General features: G+C 40.8%; 1 protein-coding gene across 4 annotated transcripts in view; it reads right to left on the bottom strand.

Moving 5' to 3' along the window:
* COLEC11 (collectin subfamily member 11) overlaps positions 1–24,170 on the bottom strand; it is a 38,542-nt gene extending 14,372 nt beyond the window's left edge. For 2 of the 4 annotated variants that reach the window (XM_014251388.2, XM_088053642.1), the window contains exons 1-3: positions 23,985–24,170; positions 6,533–6,688; positions 681–752 (exon numbers count right to left, since the gene is read on the bottom strand). In XM_014251388.2, the coding sequence (XP_014106863.1) occupies positions 681–752; positions 6,533–6,662 (202 nt within the window). In that variant the 5' untranslated portion in view covers positions 6,663–6,688; positions 23,985–24,170. Of the gene's footprint in view, positions 1–680; positions 753–6,532; positions 6,689–14,317; positions 14,383–17,273; positions 17,306–23,984 lie in introns of those variants that run through there. The other 2 variants (XM_014251387.2, XM_014251390.2) reach the window with 2 other exon arrangements.
* Between the last annotated feature and the right edge of the window lie 374 nt (positions 24,171–24,544).

The raw sequence follows: 24,544 nt of genomic DNA, 5'->3' as shown, positions 1-24,544 counted from the left end.
CAGAAGACAAATTATGTAGGAGACATTATGATGCCTTTCTTCATAGAGACCTTTTAAAAAAAAATCAAGATTTTTTTTTTTTTTTATTTCCAGAATATCTTTTTTAAAAAACCACAAGGTGATACTTAAGAAGCTGGGAGGGGACAGAGCCAGGACAGCTAACCCCAACTGACCCAAGTTAGGGGTCAGCTAAATTCCCTAAAATATGGGACTGTGCTGAGTATGTGGAGCTGGAGGAAGAAGAAGGAACATTCAAGGGGGGACATTCGGAGTGATGGTGTTTGTCTTCCCAAGTCACTGTTGCATGTGATGGGGCCCTGCTTTCCTGGGGATGGCTGAACACCTGACTGCCCTTGGGAAGCTCTGAATTCACTCCTTGTTATGCTTTGCTTGTGTGCATGTGACCTTTGTTTTCCCTATTAAACTGTCTTTATCTCAACCCATGGGTTTTCTCACTTTCACCCTTCTGATTCTCTCCCTCATCCAAACCAGGGGATGGGAGTGAGTGGCTATGTGGGGCTGAGCTGCTGGCTGGAGTTAAACCATGACAGTAGTAAACAGAAATGGCCAAGGATGACTTGTCACTCGGTTATGGAAACAAGGACACCCATCATCATCATCTCACAAGAAAAAGCAGCATTTTCTCAGGAATGACTTTGAAGACATCTTATCAAAGTTACCTTTTTCTCCTGGAGGTCCAACTCTACCTGGACGACCTGGAGCACCTTTCTCCCCCTTTTCTCCAGCCTCCCCTGTTGATACAAAAGTAAACAAAAAGAAGAATCATATCAAACCAGGACTATTTTCTGTCAGCAGAATTGACAAGAATGTCATTCTCTCCAGTGAAAAAAACAGAAGCATATGTGATCTGATTTAACAGCTTTACTTGATGGACAGAAAACAGATTTTTCTTCACGTGATGTAGACACTGGCAAACCCTGTCAGTACATTGCTCGAGTCTTATACAACAGGTCTGGTTTTGTGGATGTTACTTAAATCACTGAGATACAAAAAGTCAACAGCATAATTCACTTAAGCAGAAGCTTCAGAATCAGACCCCAACTTAGCATATAAACTTCTGTGTTCACCAAACTCTTTCCAAGTCTCTGCTAAGGACATGTTTAAGTGTCAAGTGAAAATGGCTTAACTATGACCTCAAATTAAAAGAAAAAAATGTCATTTTTGAGACCTATAAGAAGGCACTGCTACATCCATCATGAAAGAACCATTTTGAAGCATGAAAGCATTAACACCCTACTCCATATCCTCAGTTATATACTGTGCCTTTTAATCTCTGAGGTTTGAACCACTATGTAGTGTATTTACATACATATAGCTTGTGGTGCATCATTATATTCAGCATATTTAAACACCACTTTCTGTAAAAAGTGTTTGCCTCCCTGGTGCCTTTCATTAAAAATTTGGGGATGCTTAGCTTGTTTTGCCCCCTACAACTGTACTACTACTGTAGTCTGCCACTGACATAAAATTAAAATCTCTGACAAAAAGAAGGCTAAAGAATGGTTTATACAGCCACCTTGGGAAAACCAAGATTTATATGAGGAAGGAGAAGAAAGTTCTATGGTTTCCACAGAAAGTAAAGTGCTGGTATGTAAAATCCAGAGTTAGCACAGCACATATGATGTCCCAACACTATTCCTATGGAGTGAACATTAGCTGCTTTCCAGGAAGCTGATGAGAACACCACAGCAAGAAAGTTAATAGTTATCATGCACCCCCACTAGCCCAGCTCTCTGGCATAGCTGGCAGCTGTGGTTAAGAGAGGAGTCACAGAGCTGACATGTAAAAACACGCCACACCATGGCACATTTCAAATATGCAGCCTCCAGCTCTCTTTCCATCTCTCTCTTTATTGTAGACCTAGGGTGACTGTGAGCTGAACTCAGTCCTCCATCTGTTATATTTTCATTCATCAGCCTGCTCCAGACCATCTTCCCTGCCTTCAGACATGCAAAAATAGGCCATTCTCTGACCTTAATGAGGACAAACTTCACATAATCCCCAGTGAATAATATTGTTAGTATGAAACAGGCTATAATTTAGCACATTTGGGAAGTCACATTTTTATTATCAAGTAACCAATAGGCTTTGTATGATTGCCTTTCACCCCTCAGTGCTGGTTATGAGTTCTTTGCTTCCCAAAGATAAATCCTGACAATGACTTTTCCTTGCTCTCTGGAGGCTGAGAGAAGGCTATTACAGCCTATTGCTTTACATGTTCTTCAGAGTGAAAGCTGTGCATTAGGGATCAATAAAATAGATCACTCTTGCTTCAGGCCATTACACTTGCCTGCATTTATTCTTATAATACGATGACACCGCATTCCTTAGTGTGGGTGTTTTAAAAACTTTCTCCAGGAGGAGATTACTCCATTACAGGCCCAGCTACAGACCAGTTGACATTTTTTTCTTATCAGCTGTTTTAAGGAGCAAGACCTTGGCCCAGAGGGACAGATCAGTGGTACAGCTCAGCTTTGCTTTGTGTAAGTTCCTATTCTTGCTGTTTGTACCCTGAGCATTGTGCAAGTAGAGGAAGTAAAGCCTGTGCAGGTGTCATGGGCAACAAAACAGTTTTCGGTCAAGAAATTTCAATCAATTTAATTTTTCACCAATAAACAATCATGTTTAACTTCTTGATTTGTGAAATAAAGAAAGACACCCCTGTGCCTCCTTTCTGGTCTCCAGTCCCTCAATCTACAACTAAGTCCCTTGACAACAGGAGGTTGGGATCTGTTCATTATGGTCTCCACCCAAGTGATCTGTTGCAGCCTCTTCCAACAGCCACGGTCTCTTAGCACTTGCACCTCTTGCTCAGTGTCCTCTCCATCCCTTCCTGGCTCTTTGCTGCAGCCTCAGTATCAAACAGTACCTTTTTTGTCAGCACAATGCAGCATTGTCTATGCAGCTGAGACAGGGCAAGATGTAGTTAGTAGTGCTCCACAGTGTTGAGATGCCCCAAACTCCTAAAAGAAATTTAGCCCTGCCACCAACATGAGCTATGGTGGGATCATGGGTATCATGACACTACTACTAAGTAGTTCTAGGTTCTTCTTACATCATCTCTGGGAGAGATCTTTCTAAACTCAGGTGATATATCTTACAACTGCTGTTGATTTGCCTCCTTTTGTGAATTCTTTGGGACAGGATTTGTCTATGCTTATATTTGCAACTTCCTATCATAAGCTGTACCATCTACAATGTGCAACTAAAATAGTACACCAAATATTAACTATGTGAGCTATTAAGCATTCCTGGCTAGTGATAACTTCTTTCCATTACTCATATTCCCCATGTAAGTAGATGCATCAAGTGTGGGTGTAAAAAAAATGGTTTTTTTTAATGTAGCATCAACTTTTTTATCTATTGAACATCATTGTGACTATTAAGACAACTCCTGCTTTAGACTCTAGAAGGGAGACAAAACAAGATGGCAAACTGTAAGGTTTAAACTTTGAAGGATTCTTCTGTGTTATTTTTTTCTTTACAATAGTAGTAACTTCAATTTCATTTGCCCATCAAAAGAAACCAAACTTTAGGAAGAATATGAGTGAGAAGTGTAGTAAGGCTTCATAGTCCATTGCTTTTTCACACACAGCACACACTTTTCATATTATTAACACTGATGGCTTTTTAAAACATGGTTCAGTCTGATGTCTGCATTCTTAGAGCCATGGTTTTTCCCTTACACTTTTCATCTTACTTTATAGTCTCGAGTTAAAAAATAACAAACCCACCAAAATCTGCCCCCTAAAAAACCCCACCAAAATAACTACAAAAAACAAACAGGCAAAAAAATCCACAGAAAAATCAAACCAAAATAAAAATACCCTAAACATACAAACAAACAAACAAAAACAAATACAAACCACCAAAACCAGTCCCTAAGACCTAAACTGCTGACCTTAATCTCATTTCTGCTTTTTCTGTTCTTGGTGTCTTTACTGGCCTTCTTCCTCATCCATTTCCACCTCCATTCTCATCTCATGCCCCTCCTGATTTCCTCTTTTACACTGTGAGATCTTAATTGATTTTGTGTCATTTTCCATTTATTTAGTTTCCACTCTCTCCACTCAGTCTCATTCTTGAGCTCTTCTTTCTTTGTTTTTCCCCTGTTATCTCTTTCTGTTCTTCTAAAATTTCTCCTTTACGCTCCCCTGCTTTGGTGTACTTTTCCCTGATTACTTTCTTCATCACCCCATTTGGGCTCCACTTTTTACACCACCTCTTAAGTGTCTATCCTCTGCCATTCACGTATCCTGTGGTCTCCCTAATTTCTTGCACTTTTTTTCCCTGTACCTGTTTGTCCCAAATTCTGACAGAGCCATTCCCAGCAGCAGTGTGGCACTCTCTTCTCTATCACTGGAGATGTTGCCCAGCAGAGGAGGAGATGGTGCAGATCTAAAAGCTGCAGTGAGTAAATCCTGCTGCACAGGAGCTGAAATTTGGGCACATGGCCACACGTGTGCTCAGTTTAAAGGAAGCCTTGCCCAGTGAAATGGGTTGGAGTTGTGCCAGTAGGGGACAGCAGTATCTCATCACCACCTCTCAGAGCCAGTCCCCCTGATGGCAGAGTTGAAGCATTGAAAGCTCTTTAGGGAATTTCACATTAACTAGGTCTGTATCAGGCCATTTTGTGATTCACTGAATTTGTACACCAATCTCTCTCAATTTTGCAAGGCTTATATCTCAAGAAACTGAGCAAAATCACACAGTGGTCTCCAGGCCTCTTTCTGATTTCCAGGCTTAGAATTGTCCTCTGCCAAAGGGTCTTGCACACTTTACACACTTTAAAAACTTCTGCTGCGTATAATAATGCTAATTTTGACTGATTATGAAAACAAGGAAACCAATGCAAAGAAGTCACAAAACTCGTCCCGTCAAGTTCTTTGATATGAAAAAATATTTTCAAAGCTTAGGGCTGTGGAGTCTGACCCTTTGACTGAACTTTCATGCAAATTTGGACAACATATATTTAACTTAGTTGAGCTCTCCTCTGTAAATCACATTAACAGCACTATCTTATTTCTTTTACACAGTAAATATACTAAAAAAATAAAATAACTTTACTCAAGCCTTAGTCAAAGCTCAGAAGGCCTGGATAAAGTGTTGTTCTTTCTAGCAAGAACACCTAAAGAAGATCTCCATACTATTAAGATCAAAAGCCAGTTATCAAAGTAAATAGTAAAAATAGCTTTTGGTTGAGTTCAGGCATCCAAAGGTGCATCTATAATAATAATAATAATAATAATAATAATAATAATAATAATAATAATAATAATAATAATAATAATAATAATAGACAAAGCAGTAATAAATATTAAAGAATAAAAGTAGCCTTAAAGCCATTTGGGCAAGCACAGCCTGCACCCCTGTAGCACAATTCTTTTGCCTCGAGCAGAAAGCAGCCACAGACAAACTGGGCAATGTCTGGGGAGAGCAATTTACACCCCAGCCACACCAAACCAGCGGCCAAGCTGGGCTCACAATTTAGCTGTGTGAACAACTGCAGAACAGAACTGAGCCTCACTTCTCCCAATCAGTTAACCAGAACAGACAATACCTGCAGTCCAAACTGTGACCCTCAGGCAACTCGGGAAAGCCCAGATTTGTACAGATAAGATTAATGGCACCAATTCTGGCTAGGTGGGTTTTGTGACACTAGAAGGCATAATTAAAAACTAAAAGGTTTGCTGTATGATTCTTACACATTTTTTTTTTATTATTGTTGACGATAAACTGGTGGTTTTCATTGAGATTTTTGTCCTTAGTTAAAAAGTATTTCCTCATGTTCAAAAGTGTTATATTTCAACAGATATGTCATAGCCTTCACAAAAGGAATTATTGTTATTCACTAAACAGGGCTGGAATTTCAACAACGATAATGGATGTTGTTGTTTTAGAATGCTAATTCTTCCCAGTGGTTGATTTCTTATGCAAGTTATATTTTTTCCTATGAAAAGATAAATTATTTATTACACCACCTTTGGGCAAGAGTTTGGGGGCATATTCCATAAAAATGTTGCCTTTTTCCACAAAAACTATAGAAATGCTAAAAACCTAACTAATGTTTGCTTTCTTCTAAGAGGTATTTGAGCTTTCAAAAAAAATCAAAAGACAAACAAAATACAATAAAACACAAAATAATTCCTATTTACACTGCAAAATGGAAATGAAAACCTCCCCAGGTATAATGTAGGGCCTGATTTTACAGTTTTTGGGTATGTGTACCCCTGCTCAGTATAAACACAGAGAGAACAACCAGGCAATGTATAAGAATAACAAGCACTAGTGATCACAAAAAAATCTGGGAAACTGGCATGCATTCTCTGAACCATTTAATTTCACCTTATGGGTGTTAAAACTCCATTTTTAAGGAGGCTACAAACAGGGGCAAAAAAGAGGACAGTTGAGAGGCACCTTCTTTGTCTCTGTTAAAACTGTCAGTTATGCAAATGAGCCTGTTAGAAAAAAACTATTAATATTTAAATAATGAAGTAGGCTTTCACATTACCTTTGAGGCCTGGAACAAGAATCTGAACAGAGCAGGACTCCTCTGCAATGTGTTGAGGATATCCAGATCTTAGCAGTGACAGGAAGGCAAGGCTAATTAGAGTCACCAGGAAAACCAGATCTCTCTTCATAATGAGCACTTACAGGTCACTGACTCCTAAACAAAAGAATGAATAAACAGTTACAAGAATTCCAAAGGCTTTCAACCATTTCTGAACACATGCAGCGTCCCACTACAAACACAATATATATTTGTGTGCCATAACCCACACAGCATGAAGTACATGTGCAGCTCCTCCAAGCAGGTTATCTGCTCCTCAGACACACATGAAACAGGCAGCAGTACATTTAGCAGGTTTTTTTTTGCTGTTAAACTGGATGGAATAAATCTCAGGAGAAATTTAATTAAACAAAATGGAGATTAAATAATGCTAATAATAGGCATTCTGTGTTCATGATTTCTCATTGGAGGCAGCAATCTGGAAAGGTAAAAGGAGATAATACAGCATGCAGGCTTAGAATGATAGAATTGCTTAGACTGGAAAAGACCTCTAAGATCATCAGCCAACCATTAACCCAGGACTGCCAAGTCCACCACAAAGCCATGTCCTCATAAGTGCCACATCTACATATCTTTGAAATATGTCCAGGACTGGTGACTCAACCACTTTCCTGGGCAGCCTGTTCCAGTGCTTGACAACTCTTTCTATGAAGTAATTTTTTCCTAATATACAATCAAAACTCCCTCTGGCACAATTTGAGGCCATTTCCTCTTGTTCTATTTCTTGTAACCTGGGAAAAAAGACCATCTCCACCTTGGCTACAACCTCCTTTCAAGTAACTGTAAAGAGCAATAAGGTCTCCCCTGAGCCTCCTTTTCTTCAGGCTAAACCCCACTCCTCACAGGCCTTGCACTCCAGACCCTTCACCAGCTCTGCTGCCCATCTCTGGACACACTCCAGCACATCCATGTGCTTCTTACAGTGAGGGGCCCAGAACTGAACACAGGATTTGAGGTGTAAACTCACCAGTGCCAAGTACAGGGGGAAAATCACTGCCCTGCTGTGGTCCTGTTGGCCACACCATTGCTGATAAAGGGCAGGATGTCACTGGCCTTCTTGGCCACCTGGCTTTGACCTGAAGGTTGTCAGTGCTAAGATCCCACTCAGAGTGGATACTGCTTTAAAGGAGCAATGCAGTAACAGATGAGACCAACTCAAAGGCCTGAAACTTCACTTCTCATCTACCTGAGCACTGGAATTGTGCCCAGGCAAATTGTCTGGTACAATAGCCCTCATATAACTCATTGAGGGTGGAAGGCAGGTAATATTTCACTGTATCATTCAATAAAGTTGAATCAGAGTCTTCAATAACTCCTGAAGAGAATCACCTTTGAAACATATACTAGTCTAAGCTGACAAGTGAAATGTCTTGCCTGAAATTAGGCTGTGAAGAGATGTCTCAGAAAACAACCAAACAGAAATGGAGTTCGTGTGAAAGGACTGTCAAAAGACAGTATTTAGGGGGCCTGTAAAAATACTTTGACAAAGTGTTATTTATGTATTTCTGATATGTTTTTCCAGTCTGTCCTTAAACAAAGCTCTGTACTCTACAAATAAGCTGAAAGTCATAACAGGTTTTTATCATCTTTTATAGCCACCATAAGGACATGTGCATTTTACATCTAGAGCAAGAAGATTGGGCTATATTAATTTCCACTCCCTGAATCCCTTCAAAAATAAGTCAAGTAGGATTAGGCACAGGTGTGGGACCCAGTATGTGGGTCTGTATGTCTCAGCATATTGGGGGTCTAGGAGAGCAGAACTGTTATTTTTGGGATGGCCTGAAGGTATTAACTGGCATAACAGATGTCTTAGCAGCAAGGCCAAGGAGATCATTTTGGAGTTGGGGGAATAAAATGTCCCTCTGAATTACTGTCCAGTTTGTGCTTCCATTATCTCCTAGGAGATCATAGCAAGGGAATCTGTTGGGAGCAGACTTTGTCTCCTTCCAAATGTGTGGAGGGCATTGCATGAGTTACAGACCAGGTCTCTCTGCCTCACAACCCCCTTGCTACAACATCTGTTTCTACATCCACACTGAGGGACGGGGGCTGCCAAAAGCTCTTACTGATCATACAGATCTGGTGCAAAGACTTGTGTATGCTGAGTCCCTTTAGACCCAAATCCTTTCCCCAGATTTTCTTCCAAAGGAGAGAGACGTGCAGCTGGAGGACCACACCTTAAAAGGAGATATCTATGCTTAGATCTGGGAAGAGCTCTTGGGTCAAGAGACCCCAATACAGACATAGTCTAATGGCTACAGTCAGGCAGGAAACCCTAGGGAAAAGGTAATCCTGGGTAATACTGGGCAATTTTCCCATGGGGCAAGGGAGGAACAGGGACTACCTGAGGATTTCCACAGCCTATAATGCATCCTATAATGGGTCAGGCATAAGCTACTTCAAAGACAAGCTTTGCCAACCAGGAAGAATACCTAGGAGTGTGGAATGGCTGCTGAAGTATTTAGGCCATGATAAATTTTGTCACAATTGCAGCAATTAACACTTGATGCTTCTCAAGAGTACAGGACAAAATTGACTTTCGCCACCCACGGATGAGGAACAAGAGCTAGAGGAGAAGGTACATAAAGCCATGCATCTGTTAGAATGTGTCCAGAGGAGGGTCACAAAGATGATCAGAGGGCTGGACCACCTCTCCTATAAAATCAGGCTGAGAGAGTTGTGGCTCTTCAGCCAGGGGAAACATCACTGGAGCCTTCTGCTACTTAAAGTGGGCTTATAAAAAAAGGAGGAGAGTGACTTTTTACACAGACAGTGATAGGGTAAGGAGGAATGGCTTTAAACTGAAAGAGATATTTAGATTAGATAGAACAGGCTGCCCGGAGAAGTTATGGAGGCCCCATCCCCAGAAGTGTTCAAGGCCAGATTGGACAGGATCCTAAGCAATCTGGTCAAGTAGAAGATTCCCTGTCCATGGCAGAGGTGTTGGAATTAGATCTTTAAGGTCCCTTCCAAACCAAGCTTTTCTATGATTCTATGATAAAGGTGGACATAATGTACTGCAATAGTCCGGGAGGAAAAGGAAAAGTAATGGAAATTTGGATGCCATGCAGAAGCAGCAACCAGGCTAGCTCCCCAGGGCTCTGACAGATAAAACCTGCAGGAAAATATTTGCTGTGTTGCTGAACTCTGCTTTTCTGGGCTGCAGCCTCCCTTGCCTATGCACAGGGCCAGCCACAAGTACTAGAAACCAGGTCAAGTCACCAGCTACTTTACAGCTATTTTCTAAGGTTATGCAAACTGTTCGACCACAGTCTTGAGGTAGTTTTGAAGTATCAATCTCTGTGAGAGCACTTTTCTCCAAAATACCCTCATGTGCATATTAAAATTACTTTAGAAACATTAAGCTTTAATCTGGCTACATCGCCTCATAAGGCGATTCCTAACCCCAGGGTACAAGGAATTTGTCCACAGTGGACAGTCTCTTTTTTGTCTCTGATTCACAACAGTAGCAAGCAACTGAGAGCAACAAAAACTAGTCAATAAGAAAAGTTGAGGAACAGGGTGTTTTTCCAGATCTTCTAAGGTTTCTAAGGCCAGTCTTGGCATTTGAATAGTCAGTTCTGGTTGACTGCAAAATGAAGGGGTCCTTGTCAGGAACATGATTTGCCATGCCAAATGAGGGACCAGCACTCCCTCATGGAGGAAAGCAGTGAGTTGTGGTTGCCTCAGCCAGCCAAGATGTGCCTGGAAGTCTCAGCAGCAGCTACCCTTGAGAGACAGGGTTTGCAGGCTGAGCAAAAACATGATGTAGGTCCTACCTATCTTAGCCTGCAGGACCCACCCTATAGCCCAGGAGAACACCTGGTCACCAGCCTGCAGGACATCCTAGGCAGAACATCCCACTGTTTTTATGTAGTGGGAGCACTTTGGGATTCAGAAGATCAGACAAAGAGGCTTTCAAGCCAAGTGGTTCAGATACCCAGCTGAAAACCTGGAAATTAGGCAGTTTCAGCACGAGCACCTGGCAGACTAGTGATAAGGATTCTTGATGGACAAATTGGAGAGTGGAATGAAATGGCCTGAGATGGAAGAAGAAATTGAAATTAGGATGGTGCTCCAGTCTCTGCATTAGTGAATAAAAGACAACATCATCTCCTCTGTCTGCATTTTATGAGGATTTAGATGAATCGAGACTCCAACTGAAAGATCAAAGGCTCCAGGTATGTTAAATATTAATCTGCCTTTGCAAACTCCTACATAGCTCAGAGATGAGACAGACATCAAGCAGCAGAGAACTGTCAAGGCTGCTTTTTGGCTCTGCTCAGCAGCCACATATGAAGGATATTCTGGGGAAAAACAAAATCTCCAACAAAGCTTCAGCTCATTCCCTGCTGTTGGGCTTACATGTCTCAGAGACAGAGGGGATACAACCCCACCCTACCTCATATTAGCTCAACTCACAGAGGACTTGTTCTAGAAAAAAGAGCTTCTTCAGTGTCATTCAGGTAACAATACCCAGAAAAATAAGAATACTCAGGGAAATTACCTTGGTCTGAGAAGAGCCATTAACAGAAGGAATCTCTGAAGAAGTTGCATATTAAATACTCTATAGAATTTGTGGCTGCAGTAAAGGAACACATTAATAGTAGAATCAAACCAAAAGCACTTTGTATATCGCTTTCTCCATCTCTCCCTGCTTTCAAAAGAAACCTTCTGCAGCTAAAATTTCTTTCTGTGATTGAAATAACAGCTTGATCTGCAGATATGTGCTACAGCAGTACCTTTCACTTTAAAATCCTTGAAAATTTCTTGCCTTTCTGATCTACTTTCAAGCCCTTTCAGACCTAGATGCATCAAGTAATTTAGGAAAACTAAATCCTACTGAAACTGGACCTCAGATAAAGGAGGACTAGCCTGTTTTTTCAAACACTGTTTTGGCCCTGGGTATTTGAAGTATCTTCAGCATTGGTAAAACCAATGCCAGAGAGAAACCTAGACATGTTCAGCACTTGTAAAAGTATGAATATTTTCTCACTGTCTATTCAGGGTCAAAAGTGAAATTTATGGCCACTAACAGGGGCCATTAAATCAGTGAAAGCTGTGAGTATTGAAAAAAAAAATTAGGAGAGAAAAAGGCAACACTTACTTAAAAAAATAAAAATTAATAAAGTGCTTCTATTTCCATTGGAAATGAAAACTTATCAATGCAACCAGCACAATAATTTCAAGACAACTTTTGAGACCTCTCAGCTTTAGGAAATCTGCTTCAGTTGCCAAGAGAGAAGAGGTTTCTCAAGCTTCAAATGACAGGTCCTTGAGAGGTCATTGGAGAATCCCAAAGGCCCCACAGGCTCGCTCAAAACTGCTGCAGGACCAGCCAGGCCAGCTGGCACTCACTGTGTTCCCACACTTCCCCCAGCTCTGGATGGAAAGCTTAGAGATCACTTGAGCCAGCTAATGCCTCATGCATGAAGTTCCTGTATCTACCACTGGCTCCAAAATGTGCCAGCAGATAATTCCACGCCATTATTTTGGACCTAAAAGAAACAACACTGATGATCTGCCAAGCTGAAACCAAATGGATGAAAAATGCAGAAGACAAATGATGCTTGCTGGCATTAATGCTCAGCCAGCCAACAGCCAACAGTAAGTGCAATCCTCTGTATAATCCTATAGGACTCATCTTTGATCTGGTTTTATTTCACTGAGTAGCATCCATGGTATTTTTTTTTTTTCCTGTTATTTTCAAAACTATACTTCATTCTTAGGTATCTGAGCTGAATTACCTTTATTCTGAATTGAGCATCCTTCTGGTACAGACATGCAAATCTCTGAGCCACAACCACATTTGGTGAGTGACTTTCCCAAGCTGGTTTGAGTCAGCACTACAGACACAGCAATAATTTTCAACAGTTTGTACTCCTCTGACTTTTCAAGTCCTCATCATCCACATCTCAACACCTCCCTGGCAGAACTCTCTGGCAGCTCAAGCACCTGCAGGCCCTAAGCCAAATTCTAGGAGATGCAACACATGCCCACAAAATCATGCTCACAAAATAGCAGGCTATGACACAGTCCTCATGTTATTTCAGACATTTTAGACAGATAAGACTAAAAAAATTAAGACCCAGGGCTACCACCAGTGCCCACTGCAGGCCAAGGATAGGATTCTGGGGGAAGCAGGGAGAAGTAAAAGGGACAAGCCTCCAGCACTGTTGACACAAGCTGCATTTCACCCCTTGGCCCAAGGGATGTGGATCATTCCCTGGAGAAGAACCTTTTCACACTGGAGATGAAACCTGTGTCACTGACCTCATTTCTCTCCATTACAGCCTTATTAATCTTCCTAACCTACAGATGTTTTGTGTAGCTATGCTTTTACTTTATCTAAGCATTTTGTCCTTTGTCCTCTCACTTCCTTTGCATATTACCTTGGGTAATCAAACGTTTGCCATTTAGCTAGACTATAAAAATCAGAATCAATTACAAAGCTCTCAAGTTAAATCCTACATGTTGATTTAAAGGTTAAAGCAATGGACTTGAAAGACTGAAAAAAAAAAACCCTAAATATTAATACTGTAGAATTACAAAAATGAGAACCATAACTGCCGTGGTTACCAAGTCTCTGTGAAATCTACGGAGCATGGAGCAGCATAAAGCAGAGACATAACACATTTCAGCTCCTGATGACACTGAAGAACAGCGAGCTTTGCTGTAAAGGACAAAGGAGTGAGTCTAAGCTGATGGGAAGGTAGCATTACCCAACAACCAAACTGATAGTAAAGTCCTTGGTTACTCCCCAAAGTACACGTAAGACTGGCACAATAGAGACATTTCCTCAGACAATGTTTGTAAGGTGTAAGGTGTGATAAGTTTGTCAACATATGCCCTTATGAGATGTAGGTATAGTAGTCCCACTTTTTATCAAAGAAGAATGTTTTTAAAAATTGGGACAAATTTCTTCCTGATGTTCTGCTGAAGTCAGTGAGCTCATGTTAGAATTAACTTACTTTCATCTGTACTGAAAATATAAAAACAAGGCTTGAGCAAGTGTGAGATGAACCACTACCAGAAAGGGGCTAGTTTTCAACTTTTAACTAGAAGGAGATGGGGCTTGAGTGCCAAATCTTTCACAATAGTTCTCTATGGATTTTTAGACAATCTATGGATTATTTTGTAGAAAATAACACTCAATTACATTTTTATTTTTATGTAAATTGGTGGTCAGAGACAACTAGAAATACTAAACTGAATTTCTCATGCAATGTTTCAATCAAAGTCCCTACTAGATTACAAGATCTCTTCTGCCTTCAGCTATATTTTACAATAATAGTTTGTGATTTTGGGTGTCGTCATGGTTATATGTCAGCTCAAATGTTTTGGTATTCTTAACCACTCCAAAAGAAAAAAAAAACAAACCAAAAAATGTGTTCAGGGTTCTAATTTAAGTATTAGTTCTTCTAAAACCTGGGTCTAAAATGTCTCAATTCCCACTCCTAAAAAGCATTTACATGAGAACCACACAGCTATCTGTAGGAAGCAAAAAAACAAGGATTCACCAAGAGTCAGTGAATTATGTGGAGAATGCTGCAGGGAACATTTCTTTACATGAATAAATATATAATATGAACATATGCATTTGTAATTCTATTTAAGAAGCTTTAAGGTATTACTTTTCAGCCCTTCCCATCCACAGATGTTTAGGACTAGCTGCAGAAGTTGGGATAGCTGTGCAATATTATGCCCACTCAACCAACTTACACTTTGCAACACGTTCTCACTCTTGGGATGTTTGGAAGATTTCCTAGATGGGCCTGACTGTTGTCTTCTTGAGGACACTGAGCAGGCTCAAAACGCAAACTCACCCTGGGAGGGGGTTCACCCAGTCCTGCAGCTACATCCTGGGAGGTGTAGAGAAGAGGCAGAAAAGTCTATCAAGGCCCCATCCAATCATCCCAGCCATGCCAGCAATGGCACATGCCCTTTGCACAACAGAAATGCCACTCAAGTTGATCCAAGAGGTGTGAAGTAACAACTATGGAAGATCGTTAACTTAAAAGGACTGAAACACACAGCTCCAGTTCCCCAAGAGAGTAATTGCTCACATTGAATGGACACAACAGGTGAAATTAGACTACATTCAGGCATGCTACATTAAAGGATGAAAGGAAGCAGAGAAGAAGCTTGATGATGAAGCCAGCTCAAGCCTAGTGGTAGGACCCTAGACTAAAACTGGGTAAAATGAGTATTCTGATTTCTGTTTTATGTCCCACAACAGAGTCCTGTATAAACACAGGGACAGGTCAGGAATATCCAGAGAGAAGACAAAATCTAAGAAAAGCAGTTTATGAGGTTAGAGGAAGAATAAATACAAGATATAGGATATAGACTACTAGCATACATACAGCAAAAGTGAAAAATCAGAGGTCTGACCAGAGGAGAGTAGCAGAGAAGGGACAGAGGAGCACTGGCACCATCCCAGAGGGCAAGGGGACATGAAAAAGGTTTGCTTTTGGTTGTCACAATACCCTACTCCTCACTGAGGAAAAAAAACAAGAGCAGAAACAGCTTTTGACCCTCTTTTCTCACACATTTGATAAGTGACAACTACATTTAAAGGAGGATCTAAGAATAAAGGGAAGCCACTTGACTGCTGCCCAGTTCTTCCCAATGTGGCAAGTATGACGCCTCAAAAAGTGAGCCACAGGACAGAGCACAGCTACCATTAGCAGCTGCCTATTTACCAGGACAACTCTGCTTAGGTCCAGACCTCAAGTTAGCAAAGGTGAGTTTTAAACAGACCCTTGGATGGGATTTAACTGTTCTGGCTTAGGTGTTCAGTCAGAGAATATCATCATGAGCACTCTGTGTAACCAAGTCGGAGAAAGGCACCTTGGCACAGGGATTCATCTCACCCCAACACAGAACAGAACTGGTAATTGACTCTGGAGGTATCTATTCATTACCTAGTATCACTAGGTCAGCCTTGCAGGTATGTAAAGTTAGGTGAGGGGATCTTATCATTGCTAATTAGCTAAGTCAATCTACAGGAGGGCTAACAGCAGCCTGGCTTCCTGCTGCAGGCACACATTAGCCTCCCCTTCTCTGATCTCTTCTTCTGATCCCAGCCAGCACAGGCTGCTATTCCAGCAGTAAGATATTCCTCTGCTTTAATGCTGATTTTCAGTTGATTTAGTTCCTTGGTTCCTGGCGAGGATAAAATGGCCATAATTCCTGTGAAAAATTATGCCAGCCAAGGAAAGGAATGCCCTTGGCAGTGGCTGAGATGGCCTTCAGTGTGCTGCAAAACTGTGCCATTTCATGCCAGCAGTGTACAGAAAACAGGAAGATGCATAAGTGAAAGAATTCAAGGGAGACTAAATTACCAGAAAAATAAACAAATAAATAAACAACAGAAAACAGCCACCAAAAAAACCAACAAAGAAAACCAAACAAAAACCACACACACAAAAAAAACCCCCAAACCAACCCACAAAAAAACCCCACCAAAACACAACCCAACACATAATTAGAGTGGGAAAATTTTAAAAGAAGGAAAGATATGGCAAAATACCAGGCTGCAATGGAAAATAATAACCAGCCAAAGATACAGAACATAGGAAATAGAACAACATCAGGAATTTTGTAACAGCATGCAAGCCACCAAGAGTCATGGAAAGGATCCAAGAGTGTTATCCTCAAATGACAAGGATGTACTTCTTGGAGTGATATCCTCAATATAATAAAACACTGTGATACGTAAGCATTCATGATCAAAATCTTGCATTTGAACTGGGGCAGAGTCAATGCTATTTCAACAAAAGGTTATTTTTACTTTCAGGCTGAGACCAACTAACACTCTACGATCTTATGTGACTTTACATATGATTACATCAGTGGACAAGGGAAGGGCTACAGATGTCATTTCTAGTGTTCTGTAAAGCCTTTGACATGGCACCCCACAACATCTCTCTAAATTGAAAAGAGACAGTTTTGATGGGTGGAGTGTTAGATGGACAAGAAACTGGTTGGACAATCATACTTTGAGGATGGTGGTCAACAGCTCAGTGTCTTGATGGACATCAGTGATAAGTGATGTCCCTCAGGGGTCTGTATTGGAACCAGTGTAATTAATATCATCATTAGTAATGTGGATGAAGGGATTGAGTGCACTGTCAGCAAATTTGCAGATGACACCAAGCTGAGTGGTGCAGAGACACTCCTGAAGGACAGGATGCCATCCAGAGGGACCTGGACAAGCTTGAGGAGTGGCCCATGGGAATCTCATGAGGTTTCACAAGACCAAGGGCAAGGTGCTGCACCTGGGTCAGGGCAAACCCCGGTACCAACACAGGCTGGGGATGAACAGAGCCAGAGCAGCCCTGCTGAGAAGGACCTGGGGGTGCAGGGGGGTGAGAGGCTGGACATGACCCAGCCACGTGCCCTTGCAGCCTGGAGAGCCAAATGTGCCCTGGGCTGCACCCAAAGCAGCGTGGGCAGCAGGTGAGGGAGGGGATTCTGCCCCTCTGCTCTGCCCTGGTGAGACCCCACCTGCAGTGCTGCATCCAGCCCTGGGGTCCCAGCACAGGAAGGACATGGATCTGCTGGAGTGAGTCCAGAGAAGGCCACCAAGATGATTAGAGGGATGGAGTACCTGTCCCACAAGGAAAGACTGAGATATTTGGGATTACTCGAGAAGAAAAGGCTTTGGACTCACCTAATTGCAGCCTTGCAGCACCTAAAGGAAGCCTAAAAGAGAGAGGTGGAAAGACTTATTACAAGAGCATATAGTGACAGGACTACAGTGAATGGGTTCAAATTGAAAATAGATTTAGATTAGACACTGGGAAGATATTCTTTACTGTGAGGATGGTGGTGCACTGGAACAAGGCTACCCAAGGAGGTTGTGGACACCCCACCCCAGTGCTGTTCAAGGCCAGACTGGATGAGGCTTTGAGGAATCTGATCCAGTGGAAGATGTCCCTGTCCATGGCAGGGGGGTTGGAACTAGATGATTGTAAAGGTCCCTTCCAATCCAGGCCATTCTATGATTCTATAATATCTTCACTGGACAAGTGACAGGTGATCTTGATAGCAACAGTACTATTGAATGTCCATTTATTGTTAGAGCTCTGACACACCTTTCCAAATACAGATAAGGGAAAGAAGGCAAAAGAAAGGGGAACTTATCAAAACAGCTGCCCATGTTAATAGAAAATAAATGGTTGGTACACAGAAATGGTTATAGAAGCAAAATACAGTGGGAAAATAGGTTTCTATGTGTCTGATGGGACTTAGTTGAAGCACACACAAAGGCACTCAATTCCTGCACATAACTAGACACTAACAAAGTTCTCAGAAGTCAAAGTATTCTTACACTACTATCCTACAGCAGACTTTCACTGATCAGTCTATATCATTGGCAATAGCCATGATCCAATGTAAAAGCTATTGCCAAAAGGAACTCAGCAGAAATATGTTCTAGTGGAAAAAACCTCCCACAGCAGCTCTTACACATACCACAACACGTGCACTCAAAATACTTCACTATGTACAATGCACTAGTTAACAAATATTTTTAAGATTTGAGACCAAGTACAAAGGATTGCATGTGGTTTGAGATGCTTTTGACAATCTCATCTCATTTTGAAAAAAAAATATGAGTTGAGAAGGAAACAGAATATGTAGAACTCAATTTTTAAGCAAGGGTGTTTATCTGAATTAGTATAAACTAAAGGTGTTACTTCCCTTAACTGTATACCATGATGCTTCTGCTACCAAAAGATTCTTGAGGATGACAACCCCCTTTGAAATTTTTTCATAGTCCTTCCATCTAAGCAACTGCCCTGAGAGATTTCTGTATTTTAATAATGTACATTTCTAGGGAATAATATAACAAGCTATGTTAAGTCAGTGAAAACTACTGGCATTTCCACCTGCTTTGGTACTCAGCAAATTCTGTAACAATAGCAGCAGACATACCCTTCACACAGCTAGAACACGACCAGAGGGCAGCTATGCACCAATTAAGAAGCTGCAGAACAGCTAAACAGTGATCACTTGAACCTCCACATTTGTCTGCTCCGAATTTATAGGACACTTACAGGAGCAAAAACTAATGCTACTGTTTTGATTGTGCAGTTACAAGTAAAATAAAAGGCCTCACTGGTGTTAAAGAGTACACTGACCTGAAATCCCAACATCTGCCAGTTGACTCAAGAAAATGAACAATGAAAACAAAACCAAGACTTGCCACAGTTACTCAGTGATACCAAAAAGATACAGAAGCATCACTTCTATACATAACAGAAAGTCCATGTACTCAGCACTGTAGTTGCAATGTTTAATGTCATCTTTCCTAAAATCAAGGAACAGTGTGAATGTAATCACTTGTACATTAAGCCTAAATAAGCAAATGCACATTTAAATACAGAGTTGCTTAGGGGACAGTCTATCAAACATGGTGCATTGGCCTTGGCTGGATGCCAGCTGCGCACCAAGCCCCTCTGTGGGTTTTGTATAACCTTCATAAAAATCGAGAATGACAACAGATACTTTTTGACACTCCACAGTTACATAAAAGACAATTCTAACATATCATATCAATCATATCATATCATATATCATGGCCTAGGTTAGAAGGGAGATTAAAGATCATCTGGTTCCAACCTATTTGACATGGACAGGGACCTTCCACTCGACCAGGTTGCTCAGAGCTCCAACCTGGCCTTGAACACTTCCAGGGATGGCACATCCACAGTTTCTCTGGCCAGCCAATTTCAGTGCCTCACAGGAAAGAACATTTTTCTACTATCTAATTTAAACCTGCCTTCTGTCAGTTGGAAGCCCTTTCCCCCTGTCCTGTCACTACAGGCCTTTGTAAAAAGTCCCTTTCCATCTTTCCTGTAAGTTCCCTTCAGGCACTGGAAGGCTGCAATTAGGTCACCCTAAAGCCTTCTCTTCTGGCTAAACAAACCCAATTCATGAAGATATTAAACAGCATAGGAAGGTAACCTCCAACAAAGAGTTTTTTCAGCTGCAGCTCATAGCATGGCTCTCACTACATCATCTCACTTGAACTCTACATTAGCTTTAAACTGCAAGTTCATTGCGCAGCTAGAGAGAAACACTGCAAGTGCATGTGTAGGTGCTGCTGACAGATCCAGCACCCTGGAGTTTCCTCAGCATGCACCATTAGTCCTTCTCTTGCTATTCCACATGTTCTCAGTATCTGATTCCTTAACATTTCTTGAACATAACTCCACTCCAGTGAGCCATCAGAGAGACCTGTTTTCTTATTAACACCATTCTGACAAGAAACCTCATCAATACACATTTTTCTTTTAGTATTTAATAGGGCTTTCTTTTTTTCTGTTTCCTGCGCTAGGCTTTCATCAGATTCTTGTCTGGTGTTTTTAATTGATTGTCTATCATTACTGTGCCATTTAACAATGCCTAGTTCTTTCATATCAAATGTTTTAAAGATCTTTGTTTTAATTCCCAAAAATTAGATCTCTTACAAAACTTTCTCTGATGATAATAAAAAATTCTATATATACATAGAATTAAAATTACACAGTCACTTGTATAATTTTGTCCTTCCAAAGAGCAGACTGACCCTGGCATTCAACATCTCATCCATGGTCTCTTGGAGGCCCATAGACCATTTCTAAAGAGTCCACTAAAGATGAATAAATGCATACCTACTGTCAGCAAGTTTCACTATCAGCTAAAATCATCAGCACCATCACAGGATATTTTGGGGTGGTCCACAACTAAGCCTGAAAATCACTCAAACATTAAACCTTAGAGTACTGTCGGTAGGATTTTGTTTTGTTGTTGCTGTCATTTATGCTTATTCTGCAATTAGCAGACAGGACAAAAAAAAAAAAAAAAAAAAAAAAATCACAGAGAGCCATGCTTAAGACCAAAGACAGGAACCAGGAACTTCAGCACATCTATGGATACAGCTTCATTCTTCAAGGTCCCTATTCAAAAACAGCCAAAGATGAAGAAGTTTCTATTTCCACTATCCATCCTTCCCCCCCAAGTTTTTCACCTCTAAACCTCCAAGTGAGAGATGCTTAAGTTCAACGCTGGTAACACGACCTCTGAATCTCTCTCTCTCTGTGGCCTCACCCCAGGTTCAAACAAAGCATCTGAAACCATCTCCTAACAATCCAGCCACCTTAAGAGGTAGGAGGTTCCTGTGGTTTTACTGGAAAAAAGTTCCTGTGGTTTTACTGGAAAAAAGTTCCTGTGGTTTTACTGTGGGTGTCTAAGCTTTCTTACTGCACAGACCAGAGATGGTCAACATCTTGCCTGAGGAGAATAACAAGACACTCTTCTCCCACCTAGCATGTTTTCATCAATGAAACACATTCAAAATCATTCATCTGCCTCCAAGCACATCAAATTACTATGTTGGTTAGTTACAGGGGCACCTTTCCAGCAGATGGGAGGTGGAGGCCTGGAGGAATACAGTGAGCTGCATTTAAACCTCCTACTTCCCAGGTTATTAAGTGACAGCTGGGTAGCAGCAGTCTGTTTTTCAAAGAGAACTGTAAAAAACACTTTTCTCAGAGCCATTTTTCAAAATCTCCTTGCTTGAAGGACAACCCAGCACACAAATTCAAGGTAAGCTTCCACCTTCCAGAACTTTAGTTCCTGCAGTATTTGGCACTGAAGATAGTGAATTGATCCACTTCCACATCCAGCAGAGAATAGTGGGGAACCCCTCAAAAGCAGTTTTCAGATGGCTGCTGTGGCCATCAGACGCCTGTCTGACTGTGGTGAGTCACTTTCTTCAGCACTTAGCTCACCTCCACTCACTTCACATGGCACAGAAGCATAGCCAGTTCTTAGTTTGGAGTCTGGTATCCAGCTTGCAGCACTGCAAAACTGTTTATTCATGTCCAAGCCAAACCATTCTATGATACAGTGCAGAAGAAAACCAATGTAAACCCTCTAACTCCTCATCATTTGTCATACTGCTCTGTCCTGGTCTCCAGGACACCCTATGGACCTCCTAACCAATCTTCTGATAAAGTTTTGAGGGGGCAGAATCCAAATAATCCCAGAAGCTAAGTATCCTTGGGTTCTATGGAAACATTAGGAGACTGGTGCACTGATGAAGCACTCAAGCAGACCACCTTCTGTTTCTTTCTTGCCTACAGACATCTTATACAACTATAGGCAAATGACCCAGGACTAGATTTTTTTCTGAAGAGGCACTTAGATGGATGAGATAAAAACCTTGCTGGATTTTCAAAACCACCTCTTTCTAAAGCTTCAGGCTCCTAGTAGGTTGTTTTAAGAGTTCTTATAAGATCTTAAAATCCAGACATACTCCCATGCATTTTTCAATTCCAAATATATAAAATGGAACACTTTTAGCACAAAAGTTGGCAAAAGTATTAACAAAGCCTTAGAAATGTTATTAAATATTCCTTGTACAGGTGTTTGTATGGCTAAAAATATCAAAAGGCTTTAAACTTTCTGCTGGACACTCTCTTGAAGGGTCCTACTCTCATGGATGAAAACCAGGATAGCCTGTGGCTCATGTGCAAACCAGAAGGAAACACTTGAATTTTAAGAAGCTGCCAACTAGTTATCAACCAGCTGATACCTTATGAGCCCAGTCTGTGCCTCTTTCACGAGACTAACTTTTCCAAAATACTCCCTAACACTCCTTTCATCAAGGGAAATTAAAATAGCGAGACCCTGACAACACAGCCTTATGGGAAACGTGGTTCAACTGTGAAGTTCAGCCAGTAGTGAAATGCAGTGCAAAGCACAAACTACACTTCCCAAGAGACATGATGAGAATATTTTTGGCTAAACTCTCCTGGTTTTCAGCCAAAATAATTTCATGAACTGAACTATCCCAGAAAACTGACACTTTTCTCTAGAAAGCTACTCTGCCAAAAGTCTTCCCACTTCAAAAGAATTCTGGTTCAAGAATCTTTGGACAGACCTAGAGATGACTAAAGTAGCTTTAGAAACAGTGTAAAATCATTCAAAATACTCAGAAAAAAATAGCCTTGACCATAACATACGATTAGAAATTACACAGTAGATTTCTGCTCTCAAGACATCACTTCCACAGCACAATTCTCAGTTGACTATAGGAATATGCCACGTTTAAAATGCTATTTTGACTATGGATTTAACTTACACATTATCTTTCATGTATTAACTAAAACAGTAATTTCATTTTAACAGATACATCTAAGAATTTTATGAGAGACAGTCCAAACATTTTTAAAAGGAATACTCAGCTTTAAAGTCTTGCTTCTTGTCTACAACACTGGCACACCTTATTTATGCTGCATCTGTAACATACTAAAACTTTAGGGAGAGTGGCATTGTGTGACCTTTAAATCAGTGTTTGCTTTATATTTTCTGATCACTATAATGCCTTAAATGTTCATGATCATATAAACAATCACATGGATATTAAATACAAAGATCTCAGCTACAGAGAAGAAAATATAGGGCAACAGTTTTTACATTTGCCACATTTTAAAAATCTTTCAATACCCAAGAATCAAAGTGTATTGGTTTTGCACCAATAAACAAAGTCATAGTATTTCCAATACAACTGCTCCATTTCACTGTAGGACGAGTAAAGTTGGGTATTTCAGTTCTCCACAGTGATTTCATTTTGCTAGAAAACAATCCCCCTCCAAAATTTCACTGCCTATACTGAACACATATGTATGCACAGAGGTCAGAATGGAAACTTGCAAGCCCCTTATGAATCCTGACAAGCAGCCATGTGCCCCACAGCTTATTGAAATATGGCTTACTCTCATATTCCTGCTCACTTAGACCAAGATTTTGTATCATTATACATCTAACCATTTCTGCATGTTACTACTCCCTATACGACTTAGTTTTCACTGAGATGCTCTTAACCATGCAGCAGTGTAATTTCAGCCCTTACTGGACCTTCTGTCATATGTTTCACTTCTGCAGTGCCAGTCTTCATTCTCTGCTTTGCAGTTGTATTAAAAGATCACTTTTTAAAGTGGAAAACAGACAACTGCCTGTGTCTGTTACCAGGAATTACAACTCAAGAATGAAATAAAATAAGTTTCAATTGTAGGAAAAGTTAAAATTCATACACTGTTTAATCCTTCCCTGCTAAAAGGAAAGCAAGCTCTTGCAATGGCATTTGTACATTTTAAACACAACCCCCCCTAAACTAAACTGGCATTCAGTGATCTAACTCTCATGGGTGCTTCTCAATAGAAAGGTCCAATGTTACCCGATAGACTCAAGCAAGCTCCTTTTTCATTTGCCTTCCCCTTCTGTTTGGGGATTGTCAATCATATTTTGCCATATACAAAGCAGCTCCCTAAAAAACATCAAGACTTTTTCCTCTACATGTTTTTACAGAGTGAAAGCATTAAAAGTCTCTTACCTTATGGCTGAGAGAATGGGAACTGCACAATGCTCTGTGCCTGCAGGGACACTGCACAGATGAACCTCATTGCTGCTGTTTACAGAAGTCTGACAGTTTTTAATTTAAAAAGAGGTTGTCTTTTGCTTTTCGACAGTTCAACAAATCAGACAAAACAGTTGCAAGTGTTATCTGTAAACAGCTTCCTGTTTGAAATAGATCAGCTGTCCTGAAGGACAATAATTAGGGAAGAAGTGTGGGAAAACTGAAGAGGTCCATGATGTAAGCTTTTTATTTTGGGAATGTACTTTTTTGGGAATGCACACTTACTTTCCGCTCCTCCTCTCTAGCAGAGAACCCCTTTTTAACCATTTATATCTATTCAGCTCTAAGCCATGCACGCACACTGCCCCAGCACAACACTCTCCTTGCTTTGCTTCAGCAGATATGAAAACACATGAAATGCAGCACTGAATGTGATTTTCTTGTGTGGCTAATTAGCACACTCTCCCCTTGCTGAAATTAACTCTATTCTTGCAATTGGCTGCACCATTCTTGACTTGAGTAAAATATGCAACTGT

This window comes from Pseudopodoces humilis, chromosome 3, assembly GCF_049639895.1.
Source record: "Pseudopodoces humilis isolate 2021_Gansu_Grassland_sample_001 chromosome 3, ASM4963989v1, whole genome shotgun sequence".
NCBI lineage: Eukaryota > Metazoa > Chordata > Aves > Passeriformes > Paridae > Pseudopodoces > Pseudopodoces humilis.
Note: the sequence above shows the minus strand (reverse complement) of the source record. Positions and strands in the feature narration are given on the sequence as shown.